This window comes from Manis pentadactyla (assembly GCF_030020395.1).
Source record: "Manis pentadactyla isolate mManPen7 chromosome 15 unlocalized genomic scaffold, mManPen7.hap1 SUPER_15_unloc_1, whole genome shotgun sequence".
In the NCBI taxonomy this organism is placed as follows: Eukaryota; Metazoa; Chordata; class Mammalia; order Pholidota; family Manidae; genus Manis; species Manis pentadactyla.
In genome coordinates this window covers 2,416,122-2,433,178 of record NW_026644588.1, presented here as the reverse complement: position 1 = coordinate 2,433,178, position 17,057 = coordinate 2,416,122, and the positions used below count along the sequence as shown (strand labels likewise).

The window sequence follows — 17,057 nt, the reverse complement described above, 5'->3', positions numbered from 1 at the left end:
AAATCAACCACCCCCAAAGTCAGTCAACAGATAGACAAATGCTACAGATTATGATACCTAATATATAAAGAATGGAGGAGAAAGAAAAAGGACAGAAAACAAGAACCTTTAGATTGTGTTTGTAGAAGCATGCTAAGTGAGTTATATTAGACTGTTGGATAGTAAGGAAGTTTCCCTCGAACCTTTCATAACCATGACTCTGATGCCTGCAATGGCAATAAGTAGAAACCTATCGACAATCAGTTTAAATGTAAATGGTTTGAATGCCCCAATAAAAGGATGTAGAGTCACGGAATGGATAAAACAAAAGACCCACCTATGTGGTGCCTACAAGGGGGTCACTTTAAACCCCAAAACATAGACAGCCTAAAAGTGAAGGGATGGAAATAGATATTTCATGCAACAAATAGGGTGAAAAAAGGCAGTAGTTGCAGTACATGCATCAGACAAAATAGACTTCAAAACAAAGAAAGTAACAAGATGAAAAAGGACATCACATAATGATAAAGGGTCCAGTCCAGGAAGAGGATATAACCATTATAAATATATATGCACCCAACACAGGAGCACCTACATATCTGAAACAAATACTAAAAGAATTAAAGGGGGAAATAGAAAGCAATACATTCATTTTAGGGGACTTCAACACACCACTCACTCCAAAGGACAGATCCACCAGACAGAAAATAAGGAGACAGAGGCACTGAGCAGCACATTAGAACAGATGGACCTAATAGACATCTACAGAACACTCCACCCAAAAATCAGCATGATACACATTCTTGTCAAGTGCCTATGAAACATTTTTAAGAGTAGATCATATACGAGGCCACAAAAAAGAGCCCCAGTAAATTCAAAGAGATTGAAATTGTACCATCCAGCTTCTTAGACCACAAATGTATGAAACTAGAAATGAATTACACAAAGAAAACAAGAAAGCCCACAATCACATGGAGGCTTAACAACACGCTCCTATATAATCAATGCATCAATGCACAAATTAAAACAGAGATGAAGCAATACATGGAGGCAAATAACAACAGTAACTCAACACTGCAGAATCTGTGGGATGCAGCAAATGCTGTGCTGAAAATATATTGCAGTACAGGCCTACCTCAGGAAAGAAGAACAATCCCATATGAACAGTCTAATTTCACAGTTAGTGAAACTAGGATAAGAAGAACAAATGAGGCCCAATGTCAGTAAATGGAGTCAACATCATAAAGTTAACAGCAGAAATAAATAATATCAAGAAGAATAAAACAATAGAAAGAATCAATAAAAGCAGGAGCTGGTTTTCTTAAAAAAATAAACAAAACAAATAACCCCCTTGCCATACTTATCAAGAAAAGAACGGTACACACCTACACAGAATCATAAATGAGAAAGGAAAAATTACTACGGACACCACAGAAATACAAAGAATTATTAGAGAATTCAATGAAAAAATTATATGCAAATAAATTGCGTAACCGACAAGAAATGGGCAACTTTCAAAAAATACAACCTTCCAAGGCTGAGCCAGGAAGAAACAGAAAATCTGAACACACCAATTACCAGCAACGAAATTGAATTGGTAATCAAAAAACAACCCAAGAACAAAATCCTGGACCAGATGGCTTCACTGCTGAGATTTATCAAACATTTCGTGAAGACATAATAGCCATCCTCCTTAAAGTTTTCCAGAGAGTAGAAGAGGAAGGAATACTTCCAAACCCATTCTAGGAGGCCAGCATTACCCTAATACCAAAACTAGTAAAAGACGCTACAAAAAAGGAAATTACCGACCAATATCCCTGACGAAGATAGATACAAAAATACACAAAAAATTATTAGCAAATCGAATTAAAAATACAACACAAAGTACACGGAGGGCTGTACAATATAGAGAAGACAAGTAGTGATACACAGCATCTTACCACACTGATGGACAGTGACTGTAATGGGGAATGTGGGGGGAACTTGGTGATGGGGTAGTTTTGTAAACATAATGTTCCTCCTGTAATTGTAGATTAATGATACCAAAATTTAAACAAATACATCATAAAGAACATCCATCATGATCAAGTAGGATTTATTCCAGGGATGCAAGGATAGTACAATATTCAAAAATCTATCAACATCATACATCAAGTCAACAAACAGAAGGGCAAAACCACATGATCATCTCCATAGATGCTGAAAAAGCATTCAGCAAAATTCAACATCCATTCACAATAAAACCTCTCAACAACATGGGTATAGAGGGCAATTACGTCAACATAATAAAGGCCATATAAGACAAAGCCACAGCCAACATTATACTTAACAGTGAGATGCTGAAAGCTTTTCCTTTAAGATTGGGAACAGGACAGGGATGCCCACTGTCCGAGGTTTTATTCAACACAGTTCTGGAGGACCTGGCCACAGCAATCAGACAACACCAAGAAATAAAAGACATACAGATTGGTAAGGAAAAATTTAAACTGTCACTTTGCAGATGACATGATATTGTATGTAGAAAACCCTAAAGAATTCACCCCAAAACTACTAGAACTAACAGCTGAATTCAGCAAAGTTGCAGAATACAAAATTAATATACAGAAATCTGTAGCATTCCTGTACACTAACAATGAACTAGCAGAAAGAGAAATCAAGAAAACAATTCCATTCACAATTGCATCGAAAGGAATAAATACCTAGGATTAAACCTAACCAAGGAAGTGAAAGACATCCTGAAACCTACAAGACACTCATGAGAGAAATTAAAGAAGATACCAATAAATGGAAATAAATATTAATTAACACTACATTGTACCCCTAAAGTGGAAAAATATTATATCAACTATATTTCAATTTAAAAATCAGAAAATGAGTATTTTAAGGAATAAATATTAAATATAGTTGTAAAATTTACAGATCTTCAAAATGACATAAAATAATGAGAATGAAACATCAAGGTAAATAATTAGTCCTAAAAGTACATGAAAAGCATGACCACATACTCAAGCCATAACAAAAGACAAGAGAAATAATCCCTCACTGAAAAGCGTGTTAGAAACCTTGGGCAGGGAGCGCTTGTCCCAGGCCTGGGGACACTGGGCTGGCAGATGAGGCGGGTGATGGCCCGAGAGTCCTGACAGGGTACACAGAAGGGCAGGCAGCAAACGTCCCAGTCATGTGGGAACATTCTAGGATCAAAGGCCACGTGGCCCCTGTCACACCCACCCTTGCTGCCTTCCTGGGTGCAAGCAGCCAGACGACAATGGGGAAACCAGTGGGGCTGTGTTCCAATAAATCTTTGTTTACAAACATAAGCAGCCTGACCTCAGGAGAGGGATAGATGATGCTTGAGTTGGTGATTTGACTGTTCTCCACATTACTTAGTGCTCACCACAGCTAATGAGGTTACCAACCATTAACGTAGGAAGATGTTATAGAATCCCAGACTGTGTTCTCTATGCTGCACTTTCATCTCCATGACTAATTTATATCATGATTGAGACTTTTTGCCCCTGTATCGCCTCTACCTGTGTCGCCCCTCACCTAGACCCTCCCCCACGGTAACCACCAGTAGCCTCTCAGCGTCTATGATTCACCTCCTGTTCTGTTCATTTGGTTTTGTTTTGTTTTCAGAGAAAACACACATAAGTGAAACCAAACATATAGGCGGACCTGCCCGTCGTTGAGAAAACACCACTGTGAGGACAGGATTCTAATCTAGTGAGTGTGATATGAGGAAATACTACTGAGCAGGTTTCTATTTCCTGATCAAAGTAAGAGGCCCTCGTACATACGTGAGTAAAGGAATTTGAAACCAGCCGTGTCCATGTCCTGAGGACTGCATTGTTGCTACGTATTTGGTGGGACAGTCTCTGCCCTGATTCGAAATGCACATTCACCACAAAACACACCTCTCAAGTTATAATTCAGAATGAAAATAAAAGAGGGGCCATACTCATAACAAGAAAACCATTCTCAGGATAGTATGTTCTCTCCTTTTGAAATGGTTAAGTGCAGTTCCCAGGACATTTCATACCACAGGACCGCCTTCCGTCTGGTGGGATTGGGGTGCAGAGCAGTGAGGGGAGCAGGAGGGGGACCATGGCCACTGCACCCGGGTGGGAATCTCAGTCTCAAACTGTTAAGGAGCGAGGGCCGAGGACCCCAACCTCCTGGGAAGACCAGCCCCCAGATCATATACTGATGATCAGCGAGCACGCCCTGTGGATTGCGTTTGGGACAGGGACAGAGCCCAGAGGGGAAGCCCAGGACACAGTGAGGGGGGCCCCTGTGCACTACGTGTCAGCCACCTGGTTACCGCTTCCATCATGACCGGATGCCCCCACGGGAACAGGAAACTTTCTGATCAGCTGCTCAGGGAGACTTTTCAGTAACTGCCAGCACTTGTCTCTAATCGCCTGCCAGGCTGGAGGGTGATGGCACTGGGGTGGGATTAGCTGCTCGCTGGAGACGCCCTGAGCCTCCAAGCAGACAGTGTCTCCAGAACTAGCCAGGACGTGGTAATGCACCCCCGTGGGGACGTCAGGTCCGGGAGCCCTGCCTTATAAGTATGGCCCCTCCTGAGTGACGTCCCTGCAGAAGCTCAGGAGCAGAGCCTGCAGGTAGGTGCCTCCCCATGGTCAGGCAGAAGACAGCAGGGAGGAGTCTCCACAGGAAGGACACAGAGCTGGTCCAGCAGTGCCAGGATAGCACAGGACCCCCTCCCACATGCTCTGCTGCCCTTCCCTGCATGAACGTGCAGAAGGATGGTGGGCACACATTTGCCTCTTTGAAATCCCATTTGGTGGAATGTAGCATCTCAGGGATTTCTGCCCAGGTGTCTGTGGGGTTCCTGTGTGTGTTGTGTTGTGTATAAGCATTGCTCATGTATTTATCTCTGGATTTGAACTGGGAAACCGCTTCTGTGCTTCCTGAGCCTGAGGGGGCAGGCGGAGAATGAAGGATTATAGTGAGAGGAGATCAGGTTAGTTTTGAAAATGCTTTGAATGTTGAAAAGAAGCCATGTACAGGGCTTTTATTTAATGAGAAATAGGAATTAGACCCATGCCCTCTGTAATGGCTAATTTCACTGTAGTTGGAAATATGGTGGAATGTGCCCTGGGCCAAGCACATCTGTCTGAATGTCTGTCCCCCCAACATGAATATGTTGCAGTCACAACCCCAGAGATGACAGGAGGCTATTGGGCCAAACAGCACTGATAGGACAGACAGAATGGACTTCAGTTTGTTTTAGCGGAAGCACAGCTGTGTCCTCAGGAAAGTGGGTGGAGATGGGGCTTCAGAGTCCTCCGTTTTCTACAGAACGTTTCACAACCTCTCACACAAGGACGCGGGGAGTGACCTGCACATGTTATTCCCCGGGCCTGTGGGTGGAGATGGTGCCTGGGCGGCAGGCCCTGGGTGTGGGGTCATGGGATGGCATAGGCCACCTTCTATGGAGGCCCCTGGCTCTGGCTGTGCTGGGGCCCATGTGAGGGTGGGGCAGCACTCATTGTCTGTGAGGGGCAGGTGTGTCTGTCTGCCTTCTGCCTGGATGGCTGGTGTAGGTGAGGCCCTGCGTGTGGGCGATGTGTGTGACCCATGTATGTGCCACCTCAGGGTGACCACATCCCTGCCCGGTGTCCATCAGCCCAGAGGAAGGTGGCTGGGCCACCTGGAGATGGGCAGTGGGGTACCTGCCTTCCTGGGGAGTTAGGGGCCTGGCAGGGGGCCTTTGGTTGTGTGGAACGGGGCTGAGAGTCAGTTCTGCTTCCACAGAGTAGAGGACCTTGAACCCCAGAGATAATGGAACTGCTCAGGCCACTGCAGTAAAGAGAGTCTGAGAAATGACACTTCCTAGGAGTCTGTCCAGCAGGGGCTAATCGGAGGAAGGTGGGGAGGCAGTGCTGGGGCTGTCACGGCGGGTAAGGACGCTCAGCAAACAGGAAAACCAGGGTCACACATTGTGGATGGTATTACTTTGAGCCAACGTCTAACTAACATTAACAGCAGGAAATGAAATATTTTATTTTAACTCATTTTTCCCTTCTAACCCCCTCCTTTCTCTATGTAGACCCATCTCTGACCCACGGCATCTCTGCCTCCAAAGAGCTTCCTGCACCATCCTGCACAGCAGGCCCAGGGCACCAAACCCCGTTTCTCTTTGAGCCTTTACTTCTCCCTCACTTTTGATGGATAATGTCACAGGGCCTAGAGAACACGTCAGTGGGATTTTTCTCTCGACACTAATATTTTACTCCACTCCTCTCTGCTCACATGGTGTCTGCGGAGAAACTGGATGAAATCTTTCTTTGCTCCTCTGCAGGAAAGGTGGTTCTTTTACTCATACATTTTAAAGAAATATTTTAATCCACGATGTCCCACACGTTCCAATGTTATATGTGGTGGGAGTTGAGGGGGTTTTGTTTCATGTTGGTTTCTGTTTTCTTTGCATTTCTTCTGCTCCATGTTTGCCGAGCAGCCCCCAGCTCGTCTGCAGTGCTGACATCCCTGGGGGAGTCCTCTGCCACTATGTGTTTATGTATCTCTGCTGTTCATTCTCTGCCAATCCAATTATGCAGGGTTACCCCTTGGGTGGTCGTCCCACAGTCCACGGATATTCTGACCTGTGTTTTCTCTCATTTCTTCTGTTTGTTTTCCAGTTTGGGAGTTTCTATCAGCATGTCCTCACACTCAACCATACATCCCTCAGCCATCTTCAGTCCATGCACAGGCCTCTTAAGGGCCCTGTGGTTTCTCTTACAGTGTTTTGTTGTCTGCATCATTTTCTCTTGGTTGTTAGCCTTCCCTTCCTCTGCTCAGTTATATACACTTCTTGCATGCTCTCTGCTTCACCAATCAGACCTCATGGAATATCAGTTACAGGTGCTTTGAATATTGGTCTCATAATATGACTTTCCTCCACATCTCTACCTGATGCAATCTCTGTTTTCCAATCCATTGTTCTTGTGCCTTTTAGTCGGCCTTGTCATTGTTTCTCCTGGTGGATGTGATGTGGAGGGTCGAGGAAATTCTCTCACAGTGTTTTTGGTAGAGTGGGATGTGTTGGGAGAACGTTTCACCTGTGCTGCTAGGATGAGGCCTCAGAGACTTGGGAGCATGTGCCTCCAGGCTGTGAACTGCACACGCAGCTCTCAGCCTTGTCCACTGTAGGCAGGACAGGATGGCTACAGGGGCTGGGCTTGGGTATCCCCTTCCCCAGGGCAGTGGGCTCTGATAACACCCCAGTGGGTTAGGCCCCAGGCAGGAGTGTCCTGGGGGAAGGCCTTGTTGAGAAGAACTCAGTGCTCTCCTGTTTTTCAAAAATGTCTTTCACCCCCTGTGCCAAAAGCAAAAGGGGGAAGTTCTCTGATATTTACTGATAGAACTGGTGTAGTTCCTTTAAGTGAAAATTGCATAACTGAGCTTGTCCTTCATTACTTGGTCTGCGTGGAGAATCTTGGTCTCAGATTTTGCACACTGAGCCCCCAGCCCCTTGCGGACTACAGGGTGGGCTTCCCTATCCGCACTACAGCTCTGGGGGTGGTGTTCTCTCAGGGTTTCTGATCCAGGAAGCCTGATGGCCACTACTGAGTTCCCCTCTCTCACGTCACTAAGGCATTCATGTCCCCAGGGTCCTCAACTCTCTTACGGATCAAAGAATTTTCATATTTTTGGTTGTTAAACTATTGTTACTATGTAGTGGTGACTTCCAAGCTCATTACACAAAAAGCCAGATAGCTTTTTCATTACACAAGAAACAGCTACTGATTTTGTAAACTTATTTTGTATCTGCTCTCTCAATGGATTATGGTCCAAGGTGTGTAATGAAATTAGTTTGATAACACTACAATCTCAAAAATATTTTTGAACTCTCAACTTCATGGTGGTAGGTGAGCCATCCCTACAATAGGCAGGTGACGAGGGTCTGTCAGAGGAGCAGCACGTGCCCCTGTGCCTTGGGGCACAGTCACACTCGGGACAGGCTATGGACACCTATTAGACAGCAGTATGTGGAACACCACAGACTGTTCCTCATTTCAAAGACTGTACATTCTTTACAGGCAGAACAGAAAGTGAAATAAGTACAAAATGATAATGTTGTAAATACTAACAGGCATCAGATGTATGTCCTCCAGGTAAAGCCACCTCTACAGAGGACGAAGTGTCTCCCTTTGCAGGAGAAGAAAGGGAACGGATCCTTCTCTACTGCTGGTTATGTAAGAAGGATGCTGACGTTACCACCAGCACAGCCCCCTTTGTCCCCAGGCCTCCCTGAAGCCCTCTCCATGACTTTTCAGAAACATGGTCTAAGAGCCACAGGGAATGTGGCTCTGAAAACCACCTTTCTGTTACAGATTGGGTTTGGGACGCTGGCCAATATCACCCTCTTTTTATATAATGTCTCCCCAGTCTTACATGGCCACAAGCAGAGACCCACACACGTGGTTCTCACCCACATGGCCTTGGCCAATCTCCTGGCTCTTCTCTCCTCTGGGATTCCCCACACAATGGCGGCTTTCCTTTTGACCAACCCCCTGTCCAGTCTTGGGTGTAAAGTTGTATATTATACACACAGAGTGGCTCGCAGATCCACCCTGTGCTGCACCTGTGTCCTGAGCACCTGCCAGTTCTTCACACTCATCCCTGGGAGAGTGGAGTGGATGATGCTCAGGAGGGCCCCCAAGGTCACTGGTCCTTCCTGTTGTTTCTGCTGGGTGTTTGGTGCCTTAACAAGTATCTATATTCCCGTGAATGTCACTGGTGCACAGAACATGGGAAATTATACTGAAATGCAAAGTGGGTGGTTCTGTTCATCTTCGATTCCCAGGACTGGCATTGGCATCTTGTCATCATGTCCGGATGCCGTGTTTATTGGCCTCATGGTCTGGGCCAGCGGCTCCATGCTGGGTCTCCTCCGCAGACATCACCAGAGAGTGAAGCATATTCACACCCCCAGGGGCCCCCACAGTTGCCCCCCAGAGACCAGAGCCACCCACAGCATCCTGATGCTGGTGGTCACCTTCGTGGTCTTCTACATGATGAATTTGGTTTTTACATTTCACATCACTGCCTTTTTAGATGTTCAGCTCTGGTTGATACAGACATGTAATATTTTGGCTTTATGTTTCCCCACTGTCAGCCCCTTCCTGCTAATCCTTAGGGATCCTAGAACTCCCAGGTTTTGCACTTAAATTGCTAGAGGTCATTTTTGAAATATTAAAGACATAGATGTCACCTTCTATACCATCTCTGATATTATACTTAGCAATCATTTACCAGTTAACTGATTTTATAATTTGTTCTTGTTTGTGACTGTGCAGAATGTCATATTCATGACTTACCCATTTCTACCTGCTCGTCATTGGCATTAAATACATTCACAATGTCTGTGACCATCACCATTGTCTCTACCCAGGACTTTTCATCATCCCCAAGCAACTTGGCCCCATTAAAATAATAAATTCTATTTCTTCTTTCTCTCAGCTATCCCTCTGCGGTTTCATCTCTCTTAAATTTGCCTGTTCTAGGTACTTCATGCAAGCAGACTCATGCAGTGTTTGTCCATCTGTGTCTGCATTATCTCAGTGAGTAGAAGGTTTTCAATGTCATTACAGTTTGTAGCACACATGAAACTTTGATTCCCTTTTATGGTTGAAACTGGTTCCATTTTATCTATCTCTATGACCTTTTCTTTACACATTCATCTGCGCATGAGCACTTGGGTTGTTTCCACCTTTAGACTATTGAAAATAACACTGTTTTGAACACTGGTGTGCAAATATCTGACAATTCCCTCCTTTGAATCCTTCAGGTCACGTACCTGGGTGTGAAGTTTCTATGTCGTATGGTACTTCTATGTGCAGGCTTTTGAGAAATCACTAAACTGTTTTTTCAAACCTCCTGCATCACGTCACATTCACACCAGCAACACGCAAAGGCACCAGTTTTTGCACATTCTTTGGAAAACTTATTTTCTATGTTGAATTTTAGCCAATTATTCACGTGTGAAGTAGTATATACTTGTGGTTGTCATTTGCATTTCTCCAATGGCTAATAATGTTGGGTGTATTTCTGTTCATGTAGTGGCAATTTGTATATTTTTGGAGAAATGCCTACTCATATCCATTGCCCATTTTTATATTGGGGTGCTGTTGGTAATTTACGGGTTTTGTTTTTAAATATACTATGAATATTTGAATACTGACACTGTCAGTATAAGATTCACAAATTCGTTCTCCATTCTGTAGTTTGTCATTAAATTGAGGTCTCTTGAGGGCAGTCCTTTACGTACGGAGACTCTGTCACAGCGGGTGGGGCAGACTGCGCCAGCCAGTACAGGGAATGTGACCGGACATCAGATTCCCACTGGACCATTGTTAACACTATTCTGTTCATGCCCTCAAGCCTTTATTATTTACCGTACACTGCTTTCGGTCAATGATGTTTACCTATGTTAAGCTGTGTGGCTGGAGAGAAAGCTTTGGTCAGTCGGAACATCAGGAAAGCAGCACAGCAGCCATTCTGCACCATGACTTCCCCACTGTTCTCCACTTCCTTTTGAACTCATTGAGTTAACTGCTGCATGGTTCTCCCTGTAAATATATCATCTCTGTGTCTTTTAATAGACTCATCACTATTCCTACTTATTATCACCACTCTCCAGGAGAAGGAAATCCATGGAGAAAATAGGTGAAACAAGATCTCCTGGTGGTAAATTATTGTTCAGGGAACACAAGGGTGTTCACAAAGTGTCTGTGGAGTTATGATACTATTGACTGCAGTGTTGTATGCAGAAACCACCCATTAAAATTTATATCTTACACTAACATTCTCAACATATTTCAAATAATAACAGGAAGGAATGATTCCACATTCATTTTGAGACCAGAATTATTACAATACCTTAATATAACAAAGACACTACACAACAGAAAATTAAAGACCAATATCCATAGGAATGTACACCCTGAAAATTTCAAGAAAAATACTAGCAAGCTAAATTCAGAAACACACTAAAAGATCATTCCACAGATCCAAGTAGAATTTATATAAGGGATACAAGGATGACCCAATATCTGCAAATCCATGAATGTGATACACCTCATTATCAGAAGGCTGGATGAATACCACATGTTCATCTCAACAGATGCAGAAAAAGCATTTGATAAAATTCCACATTCACACATAAAGCTGTCACCAAAGAGGGTATAAGGGAAAAGCATCTCAACATACAAAGGCCCACATGTTACTAACTCACCACTCACAGTGCAGTGAGTGGTGAGAAGCTGAGCCACACCAGGATGCCCACTCCCAACACTGTCACTCAACATGATCCTGGAAATCCCAGCCACAGCACTCAGACAAGAAAAGAAATAACAGAGATGCAAATTGGTATGGAGGAAGTAAAACTGTCACCATTTGCAGATGACATACTACAATTAGAAAACTAAAACCCCACCAAAAACACTTCATTAAAATTAAGAATTGAAATCAGTTAAGATACAGGATATAAAATTGACATACATTTATGTGTCCTAAAATGTTGCATTTCTATATACTAATAATGAAATGTCAGAAAGAGAAGTTAGGGGAAAAATACCATTTACAAATGCGTAAAAAGGTAAAAATACCTAGGAATAGACAGGAAGGATTAAAGGTGGTGGCTTGAGACGTGAGACAGAAATCTCCTCCCAAAACCACATATAATATGAAAATATAACAAATACATCAAATCCTGAAAAAGTAGCAGGAAAGAAGGCTTTGACAGACTGTCTACACAAGGGGAAGCCAGCAGAACTCAAGGAAAAGAGTAACATACCAAAGCCATGATCCAGAGATACAAAAACTCTTCCCCACCCCAGCTCAATAGAGGGAGGAAGAGAGAGTAGAGAAGGTGTGGAGGCCTAGGACTTCAGAACACCCAGCCCTGGAGATCTGTTCTGGGAGCACAAATCTACATTACATGGTGCTCTGGAGATTAGTGGGGTTGGAAAGCTAAGACAGGAAGAATACTTGGAGAGACTGAGACTCTAGCAGCTTGTGGAAAACAGGGATCCACATTCAGCCACTCTGGGACCGAAGGAAGGTGGGCAGTTTTAGAGACATCCTAACAGTGAGACGGCTGCGAAAGGGGCAAGGATTTGACTGAACTTCCTGCTCAAGTGAAAGGACAGGTGGAGAAACCTTCCTGGGCACTCTCTTCCCAGGAGGTTGGGAACATTCAAGAGGTTCAGGTTCTCTATTCCTGTGGATAACTATGCAGCTCTGAGGCCCCCCACTGTGATATGCATCCTGCTGCACCTTCCTCCTAGGCAGTACCTGTTTGCAAACTGGCTGTCCCAACTATTGCAGGAGGCCAGCTAGAGGGTGTCTGCACTCATGGCAATTACAATTGCAAAACATAGAGTCTTCCACCTGCACACTCGACCCACTGGCCCTGGCAGTGGAGACAGGCAGTGCAGCTGGGAAGCTGGAAAGACTGCTCTCTTCCCGATAGGCACCAGCGCCACTCGCCCGCCATGGCTCAAGACGATGAGCAGCTCCAGAGAGTACAGCTTCTCTGCAATAGAGGGTGCCACCTACAAATATGAAATGTCCAAGGAACCTGGTTCAAACCAAAATACCACAAACACCAGAAAGAGTGCCTAGTGAAAATGAACTCATCAATATGCCTGAAAGAGATTTCAAAATAAAAATCATAATCATACTCATGGAGCTACAAAAAAATATTCAATAAAGCAGGGAGGAATTCAGGAATGAGATACGAATGTTCAAGAATATAGTATAAGAAATTAAACATACAATGGAAGGATTTAAAAGCAGATTCGATGAAGTAGAGGAGACAGTAAATGAACTAGAAAGCAGAGAACAGGAATACAAAGAAGCTGAGGCACAGAGAGAAAAAAGGATCTCTAGGAATGAAAGAATATTGAGAGAACTGTGTGTCCAAACCAAACAGAACAATATTCGCATTATAGGGATACCAGAAGAAGAAGAGAGACAAAAAGAGATAGAATGTGTCTCTGAGGACGTGATTGCTGAAAAGTTACCCAATCTGAGAAAGGAGATTTTCTCTCCAGCCATGGAGGTGCACAGATCTCCCAACACAAGGGACCCAAGGAACACAATACCAAGACATGAAATAATTAAAATGGAGAAGATCAAGGATAAAGATAGAGGATTAAAAGCAGTCAGAGAGAGAAAAAAGATAACATGCAAATCCATCAGGCTATCATCAGACTTCTCAACAGAAACCTTACAGGCCAGAAGGGAGTGGCATGATGTATTTAATGCAATGTAGCAGAAGGACCTCAAAACAAGAACACTCTACCTGGCAAGATTACCATTTCTATTTGAAGCAGGGATTAAACAATTTCTAGATAAGCAACAGCTCAGAGAATTTATGTCCCACTACAGTGTATTTTACAGGGACTGCCATAAATGCAAGTGCTCCCCAGGCCAAATAGCTATCACTAGAAGAAAGAAAACCATACTAAAGAAAGTAGAACTATTAACTACTAAGCTGATGCAAAATTAAATCAATCACCCCTCAAGTCAGTTAACGGATAGACAAAGACTACAGAATATGATACCAAGTATATAAAGAATGGAGGAGAAAGAAAAACTATAAAAAAAGGACCTAAGATTGTGTTTGTAGTAGCGTAGTCAGTGAGTTAAATTAGACTGTTAAATAGTAAGGAAGTTACCCTTGAACATTTCATAACCACTAATCTGAAGCCTGCAGTGGCAATAAGTACACACCTATTGAAAATCAATTTAATTGCAAATGGTCTGAATGCACCAATGAAAGACATAGACTCACTGAATGGATAAAAAGAAAAAAAAAGACCCATCTGTATGATGCCTACAATAGACTCACTTAAAATCCCAAAACATGCACAGTCTAAAACTGAAGGGATGGAAATAGATATTTAATGCAACATGTAGGGATAAAAATAGTAGTTGCAGTACGTGTATCAGACAAAACAGACTTCAAAACAAAGAAAGTAACACAATGAAAAGAAGAAAGTCACATAATGATGAAGAGGTCAGACCACAAGAGGATATAACCATTATAAATATCTTTGCTCCCAACAGAGAGTACCTACATATGTGAAACAAATATTAGAGAAAAAGTGGGAAATAGAAATCAATGCATTTATTTTAGGAGACTTTGTCACAACACTCACTCCAAAGGACAGATCAACCGGACAGAAAATAAGTAAGGAAACAGAGGCACCGAACAGCACATTAGAACATATGGACCTAACAGACCTCTACAGAACACTCCACCCAGAAATCAGCACAATACACATTCTTGTCAAGTGCCCATGGAACATTTTCAAGAATAGATCATATACGAGGCCACAAAAAAGAGCCTCAGTAAATTCAAAGAGATTGAAATCGTACCAACCAGGTTCTCAGACCACAAAGGTCTGAAACTACATATAAATTACACAAAGAAGACAAGAAAGCCCACAAGCACAGGGAGGCTTAACAACATGCTCCTATATAATCAATGCATCAATGACCAAATTAAAACAGAGATGAAACAATACATGGAGACGAATGACAACAGTAACTCAACACTGCAGAATCTGTGGGATGCAGCCAATGCTGTGCTCAGAGGGAAGTATATTGCAGTACAGGCCTCCCTCAGGAAAGAAGAACAATCCCATATGAACAGGCTAAATTTACAATTAATAAAAAGAGAAAAAGAGAAACAAATGAGGCCCAAAGTCAGAAGAAGGAGGCACATAATAAAGATTGCAGTAAAAATAAATAATATCGAGAAGAATAAAATAGAAAGACTCAATGAAAGCAGTAGCTGCTTTTTGAGAAAATAAACAAAGTAGATAAACCAAAATCAGACTTATCATGAAAAAAAGTGTCTACACACATAGAAGCAGAAACAAGGAAGGAAAAATCACTATGGACACCACAGAAATACAAAGAATTATTAGAGAATACTGTGAAAAACTGTATGCGACCAAATTGGATAACCTACAAAAAACAGACAAATTTCAAGAAAAATACAACCTTCCATGGCTGGCCCAGGAAGATACAGAAAATCTGAACAGACTGATTACCAGTAACGAAATTGAATTGGTAATCAAAAAATCGCCTAAGAACAAAATTCCTGGAACAGATGTCTGCACTGCTGAATTTCATCAAGCATTTAGTGAAGACCTAATACCCATCCTCCTTAAAGTTTTTCAGAAAGCAGAGGAGGAGGGACTACTTCCAAACTCATTCTAGGAGGCCAGCATCACTCTTGTATCAAAACCAGGCCAAGACACCACAGTAAAAGAAAATGACAGACCAATATCCCTGATAAACACAGATGCTAATATACTCAACAAAATGTTAGCAAGTTGAATTAAAAATACATCAAAAAGAACATCCATCATGATCAAGTAGGATTTATTCCAGGGATGCAAGGATGGAACAATATTTGAAAATCTATCAACATCATCCACCACATCAACAAAAAGAAGGACAAAAACCACATGATCATCTCCATAGATGCTGAAAAAGCATTCGACAAAATTCAACATCCATTCACGATAAGAACTCTCAACAAAATGGTTATAGAGGGCAAGTACCACAAAATAATAAAGGCCATATATGACAAACCCACAGCCAACATTATACTTAATGGTGAGAATCTGAAATTCTTTCCTTTAAGATCAGGAACAAGACAAGGATGCACACTCTTCCCACTTTTGTTCAGTGTAGTTCTGGAGGTCCTCGCCACGGCACTCAGACAACACACAGAAGTGAAAGGCATCCAGATTGGTTAGGAAGAAGTTAACTGTCACTGTTTGCAGATGACATGATATTTTATGTAGAAAACCCTAAAGAATACACCCCAAAACTACTAGAACTAATAACTGAATTCGGAAAAGTTGCAGAATACAAAATTAGTATACAGAATTCTGTTGCATTCCTGTAAACTAACAATAAACTAGCAGAAAGAGAAATCAGGAAAACTATTCCATTCACAATTGCATCAAAAGGAATAAATACCTAGGATTCAACTAACCAAGGAAGTGAAAGACCTATACTCTGAAACCTACAAGACACTCATGAGAGAAATTAAAGAAGATACCAATACATGGAAATTAATATTATTAAACATTACATGGGACACCTAAATTTGGAAAAATATTACATCAACTACACTTCAATTTAAAAACCCGAAAAATGTATATTTTAAGGATAAATATAAAATATAGTTGTAAATATTATAAATATTCAAGCTGACATAAAATAGTGAGAATGACACATCAAGGTAAATAATTAGTCATAAAGGTAGATGAAAAGCATGATGACATACTCAAGCCATTACAACAGACAGGAAAAATAATCCCTCAGTGAAAAGCATGTTGGAGACCCTTGGGCAGGGAGCGCTTGTCCCCGGCCTGGGGACACTAGGCTCTCAGATGAGGTGGGTGGTGGCCCGAGAGGCCTGACAGTGTATACAGAAGCCAGACAGCAAACTTCCCAGTCACGTGGGAACATCCTAGGCTCAAGGGCCACATGGTCCCTGTCACACCCACCCAATGCTGCCTTCATGGGTGCAAGGAGCCAGATGACAATGGGAAAACCAGTGGGGCTGTGTTCCGACGAAACTTTGCTTAAAAACACAAGCAATCTGACCTCAGGAGAGGAACTGCTGATCCCTGGGTTGGGGGCTCAGGTGCTGGGACAGGGGGTTCCCTTTAGGGTGGTAAGGGCATGTGCCCCCACTGACAGCAGAGCAGAAGTGTGGGTGCATGGTGGCCTGGAAGGACGTTGCCAGGCGACCAGCTGGGGGGATGGGATTTTTATGGGGAGAGCAGGGGTGTGCAGGAGGAAGCGTTTGTTTTAGGGGAATCCACAGGGCAGGCGGGGCTGGCTGGCAGGGCTGTGTCTGTAGCTTGGATGGGGGGTTCTTTGTGAGAACAGTGACAGGCAGGTGGGTCCAAACGCCTGGGGGCGCACACAGAGGGGGTGGCAGCTATGAGCACTGCCAGGTCCCAGGACAAGGTCACATGCCCAGTGCATGTTAACTGGAATCTAAAGAATGC

The 17,057-nt window shown here is 42.9% G+C and overlaps 1 protein-coding gene across 1 annotated transcript; it reads left to right on the top strand.

The window, feature by feature from the left end:
* Positions 1-8,188: 8,188 nt before the first annotated feature.
* On the top strand, positions 8,189-9,176 carry LOC118913242 (vomeronasal type-1 receptor 4-like). Its single transcript, XM_057496594.1, has one exon. The coding sequence runs from the start codon at positions 8,211-8,213 to the stop codon at positions 9,174-9,176; it is 966 nt and encodes a 321-aa protein (XP_057352577.1). The 5' UTR covers positions 8,189-8,210.
* The last annotated feature ends 7,881 nt before the right edge of the window (positions 9,177-17,057 follow it).

Coding starts and splice junctions, on each gene's coding strand:
- LOC118913242 (XM_057496594.1), top strand. CDS start 8,211: ATGCTGACGTTACCACCAGCACAGCCCCCTTTGTCCCCAGGCCTCCCT.